Genomic DNA, 21,361 nt, shown 5'->3' on the forward strand with positions numbered 1-21,361 from the left:
AGTATCTACTGTTGATAAAAACTGAAAAAATATTAAACTGAAATTTTGTGATAAAAGTCATCAACTTTAAGATATTGTAAAAAATATAAGAAATGATTGTCAGTAAGTTCATTGCTGACAGAAACTTTAAAATTACCCAATGAGATGGCAGAAGCCCTTAAGAAAACAACTAGAGTCTATTTAAAGTATAAACCAAACTTGTTACTCCAGTCACCATTACAAGAACAAATGCTCAATAAGAAAAGCATAAGATTATCAGTTAATGACATTTATTGACAGCCCTGTATGCGAAGTATTATGAGGGGTGAGTATTAAGACAGAAAAGGATACAACAAAATATAAGGCAAAAGAAAAGCAAATTCCTGCCCTTCAAGAGCTTACAGTCTAATTCATGATATGATATACATGCATGAAAAAGCCTTAAGACATTATAAATAAATTGAAAATAAATATAATTCAAACAAATCACAAAAGCAATGAAAAAATGATAAAATATATGAAAAAGTATGAAGTTACAAAGTAAGCATAATTTATTCAATATTGCCAAAATGTTTGAGAAATTATCATTAATATATCCATATCAGCTGTTAGCACTTATTGATCTCTCTCTTTACGATCTCCAATAACTATTTCTAAAACTAGAATGTAGTATGGGGACACCAGGTGGTGTGGAAGTTAAGGCTGGCCTCCCACATGGCCAACTGTGGTTCAAGTTGCAGACCTGGTGGCTTGAAAATCATGCAGGGCACATGTGCACGCATGCCCCAAATCTGAGAAGAATGGAAAAGAAGTGATAGGGCATGGCCATACTCCCTGGGGGGTGGTATCACACTTTCCCTCTCACTGATTCAGTCTCTCTCCAGCAAGCACACACACCCCAAGGCAAAAACCTAAAATAAACAAACAAAAAAAACCTTAGAAGGTACTATCAAAACAATTCATATGTGTAAGTCAGAGCCTCCAGTTTCCCTTTTTTACTAATGAAATAATATACTAAGACAAATGTATTTTCTTCAGAATTTTACATAAACGATCATATCATAACCTAAAAGCTAAATTACTTTAAAAAGAGCTAAAGAAGAATAAAAATTAGTTACTTTTTTAAAGTTTCATGCATCATATTATAAAAATGAATACATCAAACACTAAGGTCATAATCAGCTTTTATAGAAAAGAGAAAAATTCCACAAGTGCTACTAAACAATTTAAGCAGGCAGAAAACAAGCCTAAACACTTCAAATGAACGCAACATACTCTGAGATGCATGCATGGGTAGGGCTGCATGCACACAGGTAGATTCTGAACTTTTATTGAGTTAAAAGCTCAGAAGTAACACAGTTAATAAAAATTATGTTGAATCTGTGTATTAAACATAAAGCAGATAAATCTTCACAAACTGTTAAGTAGAAATATTAAGCCTCAGAAAAAAAGATATAGCCTTCCTATGCCATATCAGTGTTGAAATAATTTTATCTTCAGATCATTCCCTTTGTGGTCTTATTTACAACAAAAAAAAGCTGCCTGGGTAATATCTATACCTAGAATAATGAAATGCTTTGAGATAAGAAGTTGGAAAAGAATTATTTTCTGGGAGCATTTGTCTCAGGTAAAATCTAGAGTCATTTTATGCAATTTAAAAATTGCTAAAATTTCTAAAGATACTGAGTTTCTTCCTTTTTTTGGAGAGTTGTTTCTTTTTGTTTGTTTGTTTGTTTGTTTTTGCTATAGGGCGCGTGCACTCACCAGACAGACAGAGAGAAACAGAGAGACAGAAAGCGAGAAATCACCCCCCCAGAGGGGATGGCCACGCCGCAATCCCTTCTCCTCCGTTCTCCTCTCGGGATCTTGGGCATGCACACACACGTGCCCGGCGTGAGTTTCAAGCCACCCGGTCTGGGATGCAAACTGCGGTTGACCACATGGGAGCCCAGCAACATAGCCGTTACGCTAACTGCTGGTCCCGTGATACTGAGTTTCGAAACTGTAACTACATCGATAGTTCACATAAGATGCTAATTAAAAATGGGGAAAAAAATCTACATTACTATCATAAAATAGTTTTCGAAACAAAACTGAAAAATGGCACAAAACTTTTGTAGTAAGATTGTACTACTACTAGTAAATGGGGAATATTTTACACAAATTCAACCAAAAAACTTAGAGGTGGGTTTCACAGTCACAGCATGGATGCCAGGCCCACGCTCACCTTGGACGTCTTCCTCTCCACCATCACCATCTTCTTCCTCATTGTAAGCCAGCTCAGCCTGCTTGTCTGCCTCATACTCACCTACGTTACCATCATCCCCATTATAATCCGCCAGTTTAGAGCCATGTTGCGGATCAACAGGGGATTCATTCTCATCAAAGAATCGGCCTGTGAAGTAGGTAGAGGATTAATTCGAGAGTAAAGAGAAGAAAAGAAGGGACCTATACTGAAGGCAGACCAGAGTAGACAAGTGAAAACTGGTAACTTTCAGGGTACTGGTTAAAAAAAAAAGTTACATTTCGTGATGGTTATCTGAGACAAAATAAGAGCAAAGACTCTCAAAATAACTTTTATTGAAGAATGTGTGTTAATTTTAGTACTTGCTATTAAGAATTCAATGTTTTCTTAAAGAAACAGTCATCATTTTCAGGACTGACTGTCTTTTCCTTAATAACTATCAACTTTTCTACTATTAATAGAAATATTTGTCCATTTTAACACTTCAGGAGAAAAACAAATCATTTTATTACTAGACAATATATATTTGAAATCTGAAGTTATTATTGCTTTAGGAAATAACATTTTCTATGAATAATTTTGCAAACTTAAAAAAAATGAGTACTATGCAGGCAAATTTCTTTTTTGCTACTCAGACATCTAAGGGCTCTCTGGAATTCCTTCAGTAATAGTGCTACACAACAGCCATGGATTTGTAAGGAGGGAGGGGCAAAGAGAGTAAGTTATTAGAATGGCCCTACTAGGGATATTTCCTAGCAGTATGTATTTTGAGAAATATCCCAAATAATTCTAGTTATCTGTTGCCAGTTTCTAGGTCAAATTCATAAAAACCTCAATGGAAGCTTGAGAAAGTTGACCTACTTGAGACCATGATAATGTACATATTTGTAACAACTAAAAATCAAGAAGAACAATAGACATGACATCTACTGTGGAAAACTATTCAGCACCTAGATATTAAAAATATTAGGCACACTAAGATCTGACTCACAAATGCAAATAAAATTCTACTTTGATGTTAAACTTATTTATTTTTAAAGAATTATTTTTATTTAAGTTTATTTATTTTTAAATTTGACCAGAGAGGGACAGAGTGAGAGAGAGAGAGAGAGAAGGAAAGTGAGAAAGCAAGCCACCAGGTCCAGGACTCCAACTGTGGTTGGGCGAGTGGGAGTCCAGCGCCCTTAACCAGCACGCCACCTGCCAGCCTTTGATGTTAAATTTAACTAGCACAAAAGTAAATCGTATTCTAATCCTTAAAGTACAAGTGAAACTAACTTATGATGTAAGAATTTAAGATTTAAACATTTTACAAGTTTCTGTGTTAGGTTTAGAATTTTTGCAGTAAATTAAAAATTGTACAATGCAATAAGACAAGACAAAAATTAACAGCGTCATTTGCTTAGGAAGAACAGTTCAGTACAGATGTAAAGAATTATGGCAATACTGCTCAATTCTACAGGTAGTTCACCACATTATCAACTGATATTTTTTGTTTATTTATTGATTTCTTCCATGAGAGAGAAAGAGACAGAGTAACAGACAGACAGGCATCCCCAACACATCCTTACACTGTGATTACCTCCAGTCTTGGTCAGCCCAGATCACAGGCATATGAGCATACCCTCTATGCTCAGACAGTTCCCAAGATGTGAACCACAGGACGTGAACCCAGGACTTTTCCCATGTGGGTCCAGTTGTGTTACCACTATACCACCAGCTGGCCCCTGATTATTACTTAACAAGGGGAAGTATGTTGGCATGGGGCCAGGCAGTGGTGCAACGGTAATGTAGCTACATCAAAAGAGAAAGGTCCTAGATTGGAGTCTCTATGACCTCCCTAAACACACTAAGAACATGCATGTGCCCATGATCCTACCTGGCCATGACTGGAGGGGGTGGATCACAGTGTAAAGACTCAGTTGAGGGTGCCTATCTATCTCTCTGTTTCTTTTCCTCTCTATGGAAGAAATCAATAAACTTTTTAAAAGTCAATCAAGGAAATAAAGAATAAATCACATTTGCATAGGCCTTTAAAGGCAGTATGGTAACAATAGAATACTGAAGTACCTGGAGCCAATAAGAACATGCATTAATCATAAATCTATTCTAGAATAAGGTTGGGGTATGTATAATAAACAAATGGAAAAATTTATCAACTAGAGTTAGAGAAAAGAATGCATATACAAGAGCTGGAAGAAAAGCAGTAACAAGAGAAGAATAGGCAAGGCTATTTATAAGAAAAACAATGACTCCTAATTACTGTAATATAAAACAAAAAACATTCTTGTTTCTTTTTTTTTCTTTCTTTTATTGCTAGAGGGTACATGTATTTGCTAGAGAGAGTGAGAGACACAAAGAGAGGGAGAAAGCACCTCAATGGGGTATGGTCAGACCTAATCCCTTTTTCTTTCATTTTCTCCATCCCATCAGGATTTTGGTTTTTCACGCACATGTGTATTAATGTGTTCAGATTGCAGTCAGCCACAGGAGACCCGGCTTTCTATGCAAAGCACTTAATCACTGTACTATAGGACCAGCCCTAAAACAAATGTTTTGGTGGCTTTTATTATCTTTTTTAATGATGAAATAAATGAAACCAATGTAAGCAGGAAAAATGGAGATTTAGAGAAATTCATGCTTCCTTTTCCTCAATATGCAATATTTACTTTTAGACAAAACAGTTGATGCAGCTAAATCATCTTTATGAAAATGCTATTGGAAACATAAAAATATTTAAATATGGTAGTTACCAGTGAGTTTTTCAAAGTACACTATTTCCTCCAAAAACAGTTTTTCATGTTTTATCAGTTATGAAATACAGAAGAGTTAAAAAAAAAAAAAAAACACTAGAGGGAACCAGCAGTTAGCGTAATGGCTATGTCGCTGGACTCCCAAGTAGTCGACCGCGGTTCGTGTCCCGGACCCAGTGGCTTAAAACTCACACCGGGCATGTGTGCGTGCGTGCCCAAGAGCCTGAGAGGAGAATGGAGGAGAAGGGATTGCGGCATGACCATCCCCTCTGGGGGATGATTTCTCGCTTTCTGTCTCTATGTCTCTCTCTGGTGAGCGCACGCACCCTATAGCAAAAACCTCTCCAAAAAAAAAAAAAAAACTAGGTTAAGATGAATTATTGCAAGGTATAGTTAATTTTCCAGTATTATCAGACATGGTAGGTAAAGAAATGACATTCTTAATTAAGAATGGATGCCGGGAACCAGCAGTTAGCGTAATGGCTATGTCGCTGGACTCCCAAGTAGTCGACCGCGGTTCGTGTCCCGGACCCAGTGGCTTAAAACTCACACCGGGCGTGTGTGCGTGCGTGCCCAAGATCCCGAGAGAATGGAGGAGAAGGGATTACGGCATGACCATCCCCCCTGGGGGGGGATTTCTCGCTTTCTGTCTGTCTCTGTTTTTCTGGCGAGTGCATGCACCCTATAACAAAAACTTCTAAAAAAATTAAAAAAAAGAATGGATGCCCATGGGGACTAGCAGTTGGCATAATGGCTATGTCGCTGGACTCCCATGTAGTTAACTGCGGTTTGAGTCCTGGACCCGGTGGCTTAAACTCATGTAGGGCATGTGTGCATGTGTGCCCAAGATCCCAAGAAAAGAATGGAGGGGAAGGGATTACAGTGTGGCCATCCCCCCCCGGGGGGGTGACTTCTCACTTTCTGTCTCTCCATCTTCCTGGTGAGCACATGCACCTTATAGCAAAAATCTCTCAAAAAAAAGAATGGATGCCCACATAACTATCCTTTGTTAAATAGTAAACTGTGCTGTTATAATGATAAATACAAAATTGTCGTGTTTGGAGAAAGAGCTAATCCTTAATATTAAGTCTCTACCACTCTCACAGATGACAAGAGAGGAGTGAAACAGAGTCAGCTGCACCAAGTTACTAGTCAAATTGAGATGAGACAAACTCGACATTAAATACATGAAATACAACAGTAAAGATAAAAATGCATGATGCTGGTCAATACAACAGACTACTAAATCATACAGGTATCAGGTAACATATCAATATAGGCTAGTTAGAAAGGTTTCAAAAAGTCAAATTAGGGCCAGCAGGGGTTGTGGTGGTTAGGGCACTGGATCTCACATGGTTGACCCTGTGGTTCAAGTCCTGGACCTGGCGGCTTGAAGAACACGCCAGGTGAGGGACCAGCAGTTAGCGTAATGGCTATGTCGCTGGACTCCCAAGTAGTTGACCGCAGTTCACGTCCCGGACCTGGTGGCTTAAAACTCACGCTGGGCACGTGTGCGTGCGTGCCCAAGATCCCGAGAAGAGAATGGAGAAGAAGGGATTGCGGCGTGGCCATCCCCCCTAGGGGATGATTTCTCGCGTTCTGTCTCTCTGTCTCTCTCTCTGTCTGTCTGGTGAGCGCACGCGCCGTATAGCAAAAACCTCTAAAAAACAAAAAGTAAAGAACATGCCAGGTGTGTGTGCATGTGTGCACAAAATTCCAAAAGGAGAATGAATGAGAAGGGATTGCAGCATAGCCATCCCCCATGTGGGAGGTTATTTTTCATTTTCCCTCTCTCTGCCTCTATCTGTCTCTCTTCGGTGAGCACATATATCCTATGGGAAAATTCTAAAAAGCAAACAAACAAAAAATGAGACAAATTAGACTATGACAGAAGGAAGGAAAGAAGCATTCAAAGAACAGGTAAGAATGAAGATGGGTAGGGGCCAGCAGGTAGAGTGGAAGTTAAGGGTGGCTAGATCCCACATGTCCAACTGTGTGGTTCAAGTCCTGGACCTGGTGGCTTGAAAAACATGTCAGGCATATGTGCATGTGTACCCAAAATCCCAAGAGAAGAATGGAAGAGAAGGGTCTATGGTGTGGCCATCCATTCTGAGGAATTATTTCTTACTTTTCCCTCTCTTCCTTTCTCTCTGGTGAGCATGTGTGCCCTATAGTAAACTTAAAAAAAAAAAAAAAGACGGTATTCAGGAAATAGTAAAGAGATTATATTGGATTATATTAGAAAGTAGAAAGATGTTTGCGCAAATTAGGGATAATTACGGAAGACCTTTAAGGTTAGAGATTTTAAAAGGCCTCCTATAGCCATCTTAAAGCCATTGAATCAAATGACAAAGTTCATAAAAGTGTCTACAATGCACTTCATCTATCCAACAAACATTCATTGATATATCTGACAGGTATTGCATAAGGCACTGTGATACAAAAATAAGTTTAGCATCTCCAACTTATATAACTCAATATAGTAAGGCAGACACATAAATAATTAGAAAGTAATATTATGTGTGCTACAGCACAAAAACCTAGAAAGTGACATCTGAACATGGAGAGACAGTTACTACAGGTGGTTTCCATTTGATCGACTGAGTTTGATTTTCTGTAGGAGGCAATATGCAGCAGTCACGTTTTCTGTTAAGCTCCCTGAGAACAGTATCCTGGAGATCTATTACCTGTGATGGTTTATCATCTGTTGAGATGCAAGAACACCCTGGGATGGTGGGGGAGAGGTGTGCACATTGTGACAAAAATTTTACCACAGACTTTCCAAAACATTTTGTGGAGAAACTACTGACAGGCTTTTTGTTTTTTCCAACCTGCCAGAGGGGGGCAGTGGGTGGCGTAGTAGCTAAGATGCTAGACTCCCACATGGTTGACTAAGGTTTGAGTCCCGGACCTAGTGGCTTGAAACCCACACGGGGCACATGTGTATGCTTGCCCAAAATGGAGGAAAAGGGACTGTGGTCTGTCCATCCCCCTGGTGAGTGATTTCTTGCTTTCTGTCTCTCCCTCTCTCTCTCCAGTGAGCACACACACCCAATAGCAAAAATCTCTACTTAAAAAGCAAAAATTCTGCCAGAGGGTACATGCTCTGTTCAGAAAGAAACAGAGAGGCAGAGAGAGAAGGAGAAAGCACCCCTGTGGAGCGTCGTCATGCCACAGTCCCTTCTCTTCCATTGCTCCATCCTGTCAGGATTTGGGGCACACATGTACACATGCCCAGCATGTTTTTCAAGCTGCTGGGGCTGAGATTCGAACCATATGATATCCCATGTGCTATCCAACTCCCTTAACCAGTAGATCACAAGGCCAGACCCTGACTGGCTTTTAAAAAAATTTTAAGTTAAAAATGGTTCCTTTATTACATAAAGCCAGTACTGCTACTTTACTTTTTCCCCCCATGAAATCAAATTTCCCCAAAAGAGGAATTTTATTGATTACTTTATTCCCTTACAAACAGACGAACTGTAATCAAATGAGGTGAACATTCACCTCAGGATTTTGCCACCTTCATAATAGAAAAGATGAGGCTGAGAACTGGATCACGTGACCCTTTCTCTTACCTCCTCCCAGTTAAAAATGCTTACATCGCTTCCTAGCCAGCGTTCTAGACCTGCAGTTGGGCTCAGCACATTTGAGCCTCGGCACAATCTTCTTTGTAGTTTTTGCCTTTTTCCGGAAAATAGGCTTCGTCTGTCCACAACCACTCTGCTTCCTATCATAACACCGCTTTCCCTGAGCATACGGAGAGTCCTTGCCCTTTTTGTACTGTCACTTTAGGAGGCTGGTGCTTGCCACACTTCTTACAGAAGGTCCGGCGGGTTTTAGGGATGTTCACCATGCTTGCGGGCCAATACTGCTACTTCTAACTTCAACTCTTTGTGCGTCTTTGCATTGTTATAAGTGTTAGCACCTGTGATGTTAATGACAATCACATCCAAGTGTCACTGGGTAGTGGCTCCTTGCAATTGTCCTCCCTGGTACCTGGTTCCCATTCCATGTTCAGTAGATAACATGTGTATGCTCTAGGAAGTTACATTCTCCAGGTCCCAGGGTTAACGTACACTCAGTATTATTCCATACCTTATTGTACCAGAAGCAGCAAACTTCTGAAGGAGACACAGCCAAAGATATCCGGTGTTCTAGTTTGTCTTTACACTGACGTATCATGTTCATTAGCAAAGCAGATTACAATGGTGCCCTAATTTATATTAAATTAGTCATTAAAAGACACTGCACATTCTCCTGAGGACACACCATGATTCCCAAGATGCAAAGCGACTCTCTCAGAACGGTCTCCAACTAGCAAGCGCAAGTGCAGGGGCTGCTTCCCATGTGCCAATAATGTGTTCTAAATAGGGCTTTTTGCAAGATTAGTGTGGACTACAAGTGGCCACAGTGTGGGGGCAGTCTCCATTACTCCGTTAGTGGAATTGCAAGACCGCCTCACTTAATCTTACTGTTGTTAGTGTTGCATACATACAAGGAAAATGTATTCCATTACGATGTTTAGCTCAAGGAGGAATAAAGAATTTGGGCCAAAGTTAAAACCAGATTATGACCAATTCTCTTAAGCAAAAGAAAGAAAGTAACTGCAGAGGTTAACAAAGATGTAGTAATTTCTGCACATGGCCTTGTACTGTGTTGTGAACTGATTAAAAATCCCGAGCTTAACAGAAATCTGTGTAAGTTAACACATCAAAACAGGCATTTATCCAATAAGAATTTAATTTCACACCAATAAAAATTTAGACTTCAGATTTATTTAGGGCATGTGTTTATAGAATATGTAGCTAACTCTAAAAGAGGACAAGACAGTTTCCCTCCGTGAGACCCTGGCCTAAATAATATTTGCTTCATTTATATAGCAAGAAGATAACTTTAAAGACAGAAGGTTTCAATTTGTGACACTGAATGATGGAGCTACACAGGGCATCCTTCAAAAGCTACAATAAGGGATCTACCTAGATCTTCAGCAATACAAGCCCGATTGAGGTCTTACGGCCCATCTGCTTGACATTCATGTTTTATGCCTTGAAATTTCTTTTTGATTGCATCCCTAGAGCTCTCATAGATCATTTTACTTTTCAGAGGTGCTAGTTCTGGTGCCCACAAAAAACATATCAACTTTTCTTTTCTGGATTCTTTGGTCTCAAAGCTTGCATCATACAAAGCACAGTGGCAATCTTTTTCACAAAGCATTCCCACAAAATGTTTGAATGGATTGGTTATGGCTACACCAACATCTCCAACCAAGATTTCTTTGCTGCCTTCTACAATGATACATTTTATCTGCACTGAGACAAGAAATGACAGCCGTCTTTCTTTTCTTGATTTCTTCTGGTGTGAAGCATTTAGCTTTCTTTCTTTCTTTCTTTCTTTGGGAGAGGTTTTTGCTATAGGGCGTGAGCACTCATCAAAAAGAGCGAGGGAACTAGCAGTTAGCGTAATGGCTATGTCGCTGGACTCCCACGTAGTTTCCTTGTGGATGTCTTTGAGTTATTTGGTTAAATTTATTCCTAGGTATCTGATACTTTTTGTGATTAAAGTAAGTGGAATTACTTTCAGTTCTATCCCAGTCTGCTTGGTGTTCATGTATAGAAATGCTATAGATTTTTATATGTTGATTTTGCTTTTTTTAAACTTTTTTTTTAGAGTCTTTTGCTACAGGGCACATGTGCTCACCAGAAAGACAGAGCGAGACAGAGAGATAGAAATCACCCCCCAGGGGGAATGGCCATGCCACAATCCCTTCTCCTCTCAGGATCTTGGGCACGCACGCACACGTGCCCAGCATGAGTTTAAGCCACCGGGTCTGGGATTCGAACCATGGTCAACTGCATGGGAGTCCAGCAACATAGATATTACGCCAATTGCTGGTCCTCATTTCCTAACTTTTATATCATAAAAAATATGACATACTTCATCAGCAACTTGCACTTCTGAGGCCATCTTCGGAGGTGCCTGTGGTAGGGACGCAAGGGAGGGAACTGACCTTTGCCGAGTCTGCGAGAGCATACTCCCCCACAGAAGCAAGCGAGAGACCTAGCACAGAACCCGGCTTTTGAAATGCTAACTTTGATATTATCATCGGGAATATATTGGGGCAAAAAGACCATACTTTGTATGTCAGGGTTTAGGGCCAGCATGTAATCGGCACAGGAAGGAATCTGTTGATTGATCGGATTTACAGAAGGTAAAGAAAAATCAAGAAAATGAAGAAGCATGACAGCTAGGCGTTATGGCTATAAGCATCCAAACCACAGTAACCTAAACCCATTGCAAAGGCCAGGAGTTCCAACTATTCTTCCTCCTTTTTTATATAATCTACAGGCCATTCTTTTGTTATTTTGTTGCTGTTGTTGTTAAGACTGAGACAATGGGAAGAAGGGAGAAGAGAAGAGAATTTGATTTGCTTCAAGGTTTCTTTGCCTCTCCTTGTTCCCTACCAGACCTATCTATCAGACTCAGCGCCAGTATAGGATGAAAATGGGAGGGAACTGGCTAATTTTTAAAGTGAAACCAGATATACATTAAAAATATATAACAACTATATTAGTCTCATGTAATTAAATATCCAGACACTCCACTTCAATATCAATATTCAGTTTTTAACATTCAGAAAAACTGATGAGCACATTCTTACACGACAAACTTGATTGATACCAAGAAAAAAAAACTCACCTCAAAACAAAATGTCATATTTAAGAATAATGCAAACCATTTTTTCAACATTTTACAAAAGTTTTTTAAAAATTTTATTTCTTGAGAGACAGACAGAGAGACCGACACCCTCAACAGGATCTCATCCTGCCACAATCACCTTCTCTCAACCCTATAGCTAGTCAGAATCTGGAGCATGTTGTGGGCACCTGGCATGCTACTGGTGAGCTCAGGATACAAACCTGTGGTGGGCCATATATCTTCCAGCAATGCAGATCAGTACACTGCCACCTGTAACTGGGCCTCAAGACCTTTCTTCTTCCTTTCCTTTCCTTTCCTTTCCTTTCCTTTCCTTTCTTTCGGAGGTTTTTGCTGTAGGGCGTGTGTGCTTGCCAGAAAGACAGAGATAGACAGACAGAGAGTGAGAAATCACCCCTCAGGGGGGATGGCCATGTCACAATCCCTTCTCCTCCATTCTCTTCTCGGGATCTTGGGTACATATGCACACACATCCGGCGTGAGTTTAAGCCACCAGGTCCAGGATGCGGTTGACTACATGAGAGTCAAGCAACATGGCCATTATGCCATCTGCTGGTCCTATGACTTTTCTTTTTAATTTAGCATTGTAATTTAGGTTTTTAAGAGTTTATCAGATTTTTCTTTTTTTTATTAAATATCTTCAGATATAGGAGAGGACTTCAAAATGATCATTGAAAAATGTAATTAAAGAACTAGTTTATTTTGGTGCGAAACAATTTGAAATTCACGATTTTTTTCTTTGTAGTAAACATTTTCCATGAACTTTTTAAAGACCCGTTATACAGAGAAGTGTGGAGAATAATATGGAACAGCCATGTCGTCATCACTCAGAGCTTTGTAAAATTTTTACATTTGTGGGCCACATTTGTTTCAGAACTTTAAAAAAAAGTAAAACATTACATATACAATTAAAGTTTTCTGGCTCCTTTTCTCTAGCATTCCTCTCTCACCACAAAGATAAACTTTATGTTAAATAGGGTGTTTATGAATAGAGTTTTTATGAATATATAAACCTCCATGAACGGCCAACTCCATGGTCTATCAGTGAAGAGAGCCGGATCCCACATGTCTGGCCATGGTTCAAAGAGAAGCTTGAAAAACAAGCCAGACACCAGTGCAATGCGCGCCCTCAATCCCCACACAATGTAGAAATGGAGAAGGGATTGCATCATGACTATGCCCCATGTGAGGAGGGGAGTGTTTTCTCCCTCTCTCCCTCTCTCTGGCATGTACACACACCTTCTAGCAAATTAAAAACAAACAAAAACCTCCATGAAGGTTTATGTATTTATGAATAAGTTATAGATCAATAGATTCATAGGTCCTTAAACTTTATATCTATTGTATCTAGGCAGACATGTATGAGTTAACATGGTTAAGTTGCTCAAATCCTATGCACCCCAATGCTGTCTACAGTACTGTCCCTCAGAAGGATCCTGGGAGACAATCTTTGAGACCTTGAAATATTCTGGTTGATAAGCTTTCTTATGTATGCCTAAGGCTTTGGGTCATGACATACTGGTCTGGACAGGTAAGTTTATTTTAACAAAGTGATTTATGGTGAATACTTGCTTTTCTAGGGAGTTGGAAGAGGGCAGAAGGATGAGTAGCTGAGTTCAGTCATGCAGACACACATGCCTGTACCCCTTCCCTCCCCAGTAATAACCCTGGATACCAAGAACAAAGTGAGCTTCCCTTGTTGATAACACCTCACACGCATGGTCAAACATCACTGCTTAGAGAATTAAGTACATCCCCAGATAATGCCACTGGGATGAGACACCTAGAAACTTGTGCCTGCTTACTCCTGGACCTCATGTCACATGCTGTTTCCCTTGGCTGATTTTATCTGTTTTCTTTAACTGTATTAAACTATAACTATGAACATAATGGTTTTTCTGAGTCTTATGAGTCCTTTCTGTGAATCATCATGTCAGAGTGGCCCTGATACTTCCAACACGGCATCATAATGTATCTACACCTATATTTGCTTTATTCTCACCATATTGGTTTTTAGATTTTAGCATGTTGATAAAAGTGGCTTTGTTCACTTATTTTAACCCCTTTTATGACTCCATTGTATTTATGGTATATATACTGGTGTGTGTGTGTATATATATAAATATATATATAATGATTTATTCATTTTCATACTGATGAAAATGTAAGTGGTTTCCAATTTATAATAAAACAAACAATGAACATTCTAATGTACATGCCTCTTTGTTTGGAAATACATATTAATACTTGACATAAGCCTTCTTTTAATTAGTTTCATCAAGGAATATATTTTAACTTGTGATAAAATATACATTACATAAAATTTACCACCTTAACCATTCCTTTTTATTATTATTTTTCTTGATTATAGGGATTGTTTGCTTCTGGGAGACAGACAGAGGAAGAAGGAGAAGGAGAATTCACCCCCCAGGGGGATGGTCACACTGTAATTCCTTCTCCTCTATGCTCCTCTTGGGATTTTGGGTTGTGCTGTTTGTTTTTGAAGCCACAGTTCAGTTGAATTAAGTACACTCGCATAATTGTGTAACCACCATTTTCAGAACTCTTTCGTCTTTTCAAACTGTAACTACATACATTAAATAATAACATCCTCTCCCCCACCTGGACTCTTGCAACCAACATTCTACTTTCTGTCTTTATGAATTTGACTATTCTAGGTACTTCAGGTAAGGGAATCCTACAGTATTTATTCTCTGGGATAAATACTTATTTTTTGCTTATTTCATTTACCAAAATGTCTTCAAAGTTAATCCATTTACAGAATTCCTTTCCTTTTGAAGATTTAATAGCATCCCATTGTATATACACAGCTGATACTTGAACGAGTGGAGGGTAGTTAGGTACTAACTCTCCCAGCAGTTGAAAATCCACATATAGCCTTTGATTCCCTAAAAACTAATAGCCACCTGTCCACTAAAAACTCTACTAATAACATAAACAGTTCATTAATATATATTTTTCATGTTACATGTATTACATAATGTATTCTTTTTTTCTTTAAATAATTCCCCCCCCCTTTTTTTTTCTTGGAGAGGTTTTTGTTATAGGGTACGTGCGCTTACCAGGAAGAGACAGTACAGAGAAACATAAGGCGAGAAATCCCCCCCCAGAGGGGATGACCATGCTGCAATCCCTTCTTCTCCATTCTCCTCTTGGGATCTTGGGCACACACGCACACGTGCCCGGCGTGAGTTTAAGGCACCGGGTCCAGGACCAGAACCATGGTCGACTACGTGGGAGAGTACAGCGACATAGCCATTATGCCAATTGCTAGTCCCTAAATAATTTTTTTAAGATTAAAATTTTAAATTTATTTGTTATTATTTTCCAACTTGACCAGAGAAAGACCAAGAAAATCAGAGATGGAAAGTGAGAAAAGAAGTCACCAGGTCTGGGACTTGAACCGTGGTCAGCCATGTGGGAGTCCAGAGCCCATAAGTACCATATCCTTTGCCAGCGCCTTATACTGTATTCTTTTTTAAAAGAATTATTTAATTTTATTATTATTTAAATTTGCTATAGGGCACATGTGCTTACCAGAGAGAGACAGAGAGTAAAGAGAGAGAAATGGAGAGAGAGAAGAGAGAGAGATAATGAGAAAGCAAGCCTCTAGGTCTGGGACTCAAACCATAGTTGGTCATGTGGCAGTCCAGCACCTTAACCATCATACCACTCGCTGGTCCCTATAAACTGTATTCTCACAATTAAGTAAGCTAGAAAAAATAAAATCGTAAGACACAGACCTGACCTCACGTACTTTTCTATACTGCCATGGGTGCCAAATGGTTAAGACTCTGCCCTTGTTCATCTACAAGGTTTCTCCTTTACATTATCATGCTATAGAAAGGCATGACAAGCCCCAATACCTACAGGCATCAGACAAGTGACATAAATGGATGTATAATGCCAGAATAAGTTTGTAAGAAAACTGCACATTTTAACAGAAACACACAATCAATTATAGCAATTGTGTCAAATATTCTTGTTTAACAGAATTTAGGTACTGGGAACTTGATGTAAAATATCTTACTTTTTTAATATTGGCAACTATTTCAGATTTTTTTAAAAAAATCACTGTGTGGACCAAATGAAACTCATACGTCAGCCAGATATGGCCATGGGTTATCAGTGTTCAGACTCTGCAAAAAGTTATCTTTGTTAGTTAACAAAGTTTGGAAACACATAGGTGTAACCTAACACAAGATTAGATTTTTCTTTTTTCTTTTTTTTTGGAGAGGTTTTTTGCTATAGGGCATGTGCCCTTGCCAGAAAGGCAGAGAGACAGAGAGACAGAAAGCAAGAAACCACCCCCCAGGGGGGGTGGCCACACTGCAATCTCTTCTCCTCCATTCTCCTCTTGGGATCTTGGGCACGCACGCACACGTGCCTGGTGTGAGTTTAAGCTGCTGGGTCCGGGACTCGAACTGCAGTTGACCACATGGAGTCCAATGACATAGTCATTATGCTAACTGCTGATCCCAGATTTTTCAAATTCAATGAAAGTCTGGCCATTCTTATAAATCTTAATCTTCCTAATAAACAAACAGGTTTTCCCTCATCTGGTGTTCCAAATGTTCTTGTTTACCTATTCTGAATACAGAGTAGGAAAATTAATAATCAAAACCACAGAGGAAAAAAAACACCCTTAAAGCTTCTTATTAAGAACAAAATCACTTAAGTAAAAGGTTAGCATGAAAGGAGGAAAAAACCCCAAAAGCAGAATAAAATGGAAAATATTGTTAAAAAACATTGGAAATGGTTTTTTTTTTTTTTGGACAGGATTTTTTTTGCTATAGGGCGCATGTGCTCGCCAGACAGAGAGAGAGACAGAAAGCGAGAAATCATCCCCCAGGGAGGATGGCCACGCCGCAATCCCTTCTCCTCCATTCTCCTCTTGGATCTTAGGCACGCTCGCACATGCGCCCGGAGTGTTTTAAGCCACCAGGTCTGGGATGCGAACTGCGGTCGACTACGTGGGAGTCCAGCGACATAGCCATTACGCTAACTGCTGGTCCCAAAAAAACATTGGAAATGTTAAGGTAAACTACCAAATGACAGAGGAATAATTGTTATAAATGCACAATGTTTCACCCACCACGCGTTCAAAAAACAGAAGTTTGGATGAATATATTAGGAAGAAAGAAATCTGGAATGGAAAAATTCTAATGATATATTAATGTAATTAATGATGAGTAAACTGTGATTGTATCACCATGTGTAGAAATGCAAAATTCCAAAACTGATGGAAAAAGACTAACAAATATTTAACAAATGCTTACTATGTACATGCTAGGCTGAGGAAACAAGAGTGTGACGCAGCTCTTGCCCTCATTAAATTGCCACTTCAATAGAGAAGACGGCTATCGAAACAGTTAACTGCAGAATCATATGGCATATATACACTAATGAACGTATGTCTGACAGACTGAAAGTAGTATTAAAAGAGAGCAGCTGACTTTATCAAGTTAGAATGGATAAGAGGAAGGGCTTTATCAAATATGCAATAACGGAACAGGTTTTAAAATTATGGCTTAATAGTTTCCTAGAATAAAAAAAATGAAAGATATTTAAAAAATGTATCATGAGAACTTTAAGCTGCTGGATCCAGGACTAGAACCATGGTTGACTATGTGGGAGTCCAGCGATGTAACCATTATGCCATCTGCTGGTCCCAAATAAGGTCTAATTTTAAGGTAGGGCCTGAAATAATTTTAATATAATTACAGTAATATAGATGCTGCTAGTGCACTAACCTATCCTCTGAAAAGTAGCAAAGGATATACAATCTCTGCTGGTTCTTTGTACTTCAAAATTTTATTTCATATAACTCTGTTATATTGAAAATTTTGAGACAAATAATTTTGATATAAAAATTTTAGAAGGATAAAACCAAAGATGAAAATTATAAGGCAAAACTTCACTTAAAAAATAAATTCAGGAGACCAGCAGATGATTTAACAGTTACGTCACTGGACTCCCATGTATTCGACCGCCATTCGAGTCCCAGACCTGGCGCCTTAAAATACACACTGGGTGTGTGTGTATGCATGCCCAAAATCCTGAGAAGAGAATGGAGGAGAAGGGACTGTGGCATGGCCATCCCTCTTGGGAGGTGATTTCTCGTTTTCTGTCTCTTTGTCTCTTTCTGTCTCTTGGGAGAGTGCACATGCCCTGTGGCAATCTCTCTATTAAAAATAAACAAACAAATAAGTAAATTTGGGGGACCAGCAGATTGCATAGCAGTTATGTCACTGGACTCCCACATGGCCAACCGGGTTTGAGTCTTGGACCTGGTGACTTAAACTCACAACAGGAGTGAGCAAGCATGTGCACAAACACCCAAAATTGCAGGAGGAGAAAGGAGAAGGGGTTGCAGCATGGCCATCACCACTGGAGGGTGATTTCTCACTTTTCCTCTCACTGTCTTTGTCTCTTTGTCTGTCTGTCTATCTGTCTGTCTTTCTGTCTCTCTCTGGCAAGCACATGCACCCTACAGCAAAAACCTCTACTAAATAAATGCATAAAATAAAATTTAAAAATTGGGGGAGCCATAAGGTGGTGTGGAGGTAAAGGCACTGATTCCATGTGGCCAGCTGTGCAGTTTGAGTTCCAAACAAGGTGGCTAGAAAATAACGCCAGGTACAGGGCGTGAGTGCCCACAATCCTGAGAGGAGAAAGGAGGCAAAGGGATTCTGGCCTGGCCACCACTCCCGGGAGTTGATTTCTTACTCTCTCTCCCTATAACACAAACTAAAAATTAATAAATAAATTTTGACCAGTTCCAGGGCCTGGGAATAAAGGCAGCCAGATCTCACATCAGGTCCTAGATGTGGCAGCTATAGAAACACACCAGGTACATGAGCATGCATGCCCATATCCTGACAGGGTGGAGAAATGGAGGTAAACGGATTGTAGCACCACCATTCTTCATAGGGTGCTTTCGTCCCCTTCCTCCTTTTGCCTCTCTCTAGAAGGTGCATGTTCCCTCTGGCAAAACTAAAAAATTAATAATAGACTTCAATTATGAGTAAATAATGTTTACCCTCTAGAAAACAAGGCCTAAATAAACACAAGAATATTAATGATGCATTTTGCATGTAAATAGAATGATAGCAAAAATCACAGAGCCATTGCCTCTAAGAGGGCATTTAACAAAATTCAACATATTACCTTATTTAAAACCTTTGGTGTGAATAACTTTTGTGTAAAAAGGAACTTAAAAAAAGGCGGGGGGGAAGAAAGGAAGAAAGGAAGGAAGGAAGGAAGAAAAGAAAGAAAAGAAAGAAAAGAAAGAAAGAAAGAGCGAGCTAGTCATTGGGGTGCGTACCTCTAGTCCCACCTGGGTGGCTGAGACAGAAGGATGGTAACACAGTGTGACCCTGTCTTTAAAAAGTAAGAGGATGGGGCCAGCAGATGGTATAGTGGCTACATTGCTGGACTCCCACATGGCTGACCATGGTTCAAGTCCTAGACATGGTGGCTTGAAAATCATGCTTCCCTGATCCCAAGATATACTATAAAGCTGTGGTCATCAAAACAGCTTGGTATTGGCATAAAAACAGACATGTGGATCAATGGAATAGAAGAGAGATCCCAGAAATAACCCCCAAAGCTTACAGCCAACTGATTTTTGACAAAGGATATCAGTCAATCCACTGGGAAAAGGAAAACCTCTTTAGTAAATGGTGTTGGAAAAACTGGGTATTCACCTGCAGAAAGATGAAACTGAACCCCCATCTTTCACCATGAACAAAAATAAACTCAAAATGGATCAAAGATCTGAACCTTAAGCCTCAAACTATAAAACTACTTGTGGAAAATGCTGGGGAAACTCTGGGAGACATTGGAGTAGGCAAAGACTTCTTAAATAAGACTCCCAAAGCACAGGCAATAATCCCTAAAATAGACAAGTGGGACTATATTAGACTAAGAAGTTTCTGCACAGCAAAGGACACAGTAACAAGTGTGAACCGACAACCCTCAGAATGGGAAAATATTTTTGTTAAATATGCCTCAGACAAGGGACTGATAACGAGAATACATAGGGAACTCAAGTGCCTTATGCGAAAAAAAATGATTAACCCGATTAAAAGATGGGAAAGTGAGCTGAACAAAAGTCTCTCTAAGGAAGACATACGAACAGCCAAAAAGCATATGAGGAAATGCTCGACATCCCTCATCATAAGGGAAATGCAGATAAAAACCACAATGAGATACCACCTAACCCCTGTCAGAATGGCAAAGATTAAGAATATAAAAAGTGATAAGTGTTGGCGGGGATGTGGTGAAAAGGGAACCCTCCTCCACTGTTGGTGGGAATGTAAACTAGTTCAACCACTGTGGAGAACAATATGGAGGTTCCTCAAAGATCTACAAATAGAACTACCATTTGATCCAGCAATCCCACTTCTGGGTATTTACCCAAAAGACAGGAGAACGCTCAGTCAGAAAAGTGCTTGCACATCCATGTTTATTGCAGCATTATTCACAATTGCCAAGACATGGAACCAACCTAAATGTCCACAAACTGATGAATGGATTGGAAAAGTGTGGTATATATACTCTATGGAATACTACTCAGCCATAAAAAATAACAAGACCCTGGAATTTGATAGAAAATGGTCAGATATGGAGGATCTATTGCTGAGTGAAGTAAGCCAGGCTATGAAAGAAAGATATTGTATGTATCCACTCAATATATACCGACTATCCGCACTCTATAATAGAGAGCAAAAATTCGGAGGACATAAACACAGTGAAGGTACTTAATGAGAATAGGACAGTGTGGAATGGGGTAAGTGAAGAGAAGAGGATAGAGAAAGATAGCAAGTGAACAATAGAGAGACAGGACGTTAGTGAGAAACAGATAGGGGTTATTAACTGTTGATGATGACATGTATAGTATTCTCAACTGGATTGGTCTGAGAAGTATTTCATGATGGGCAAAGTATTTTTACAAGCAAAACGAGAAATAACAATTGACTGTTTTATAAAAATAATTAGAATAATAAAAATAATGATTGGGGAAAACAGAAAAGATATTGAATGTTGAAGTGGGGAGATTAATGTCTCTGTACTGACTGACATGCATGGCATTCCCTTTTGAAAAAACAATGTAATACAATGTAAAGTTATATGTAATCCAATGTAATATAAAGAAGATTATGATGATAATAAAAAAGAAAAAAAAGAGAAAAATAAATAAAAACCAGTTGTTCTATTGCCTGAAATAGTTCACAATAGTGTGTATCTGTTCATTTAACTGTCATCAAAAGAGCACGTTGTCTAAAAAAAGGAACTGACTGGTGTGCAACATGTTTATAATCTTCTATCAAACTATAGTTTATCATTAGTTTGTATCTGTAAGTTATTGTGATAAATACCACCTGTAGTTTTTTTAAAAAAAAAAACTAATGATGCTAGATTAAAAATAAAAACAAGATTTCTTAATAGTTTTAAAATCTAAGTAGATAGTAAGACATTAAACATGTCAAAATCTTAAGTGAAGATCAGTAAGCAGAGCAGATTATAAAAGGTTCTTGGGCCCTGGCCCAATCAGGAATATCTTAAGACGTAATTTTCAGGCTGCTCAGAGGAAACAAAGTCCATGACCACCGAAGAGTGTGATAGCAGATCTTTCCCTAAT

The 21,361-nt window shown here is 39.1% G+C and overlaps 1 protein-coding gene and 1 pseudogene across 1 annotated transcript in view; both read right to left on the bottom strand.

Moving 5' to 3' along the window:
- GOLM2 (golgi membrane protein 2) overlaps positions 1-21,361 on the bottom strand; it is a gene marked incomplete at its 5' end in the record, with an annotated part of 45,675 nt that overhangs the window by 12,769 nt on the left and 11,545 nt on the right. Inside the window, 1 exon segment of the mRNA XM_006170750.3 lies at positions 2,207-2,374. Within this exon segment, the coding sequence (XP_006170812.2) occupies positions 2,207-2,374 (168 nt within the window).
- LOC102501433 (destrin-like) lies at positions 9,916-10,944 on the bottom strand (annotated as a pseudogene).

The sequence above is a fragment of the Tupaia chinensis genome, unplaced genomic scaffold, assembly GCF_000334495.1.
Source record: "Tupaia chinensis unplaced genomic scaffold, TupChi_1.0 Scaffold148874_1, whole genome shotgun sequence".
In the NCBI taxonomy this organism is placed as follows: domain Eukaryota; kingdom Metazoa; phylum Chordata; class Mammalia; order Scandentia; family Tupaiidae; genus Tupaia; species Tupaia belangeri.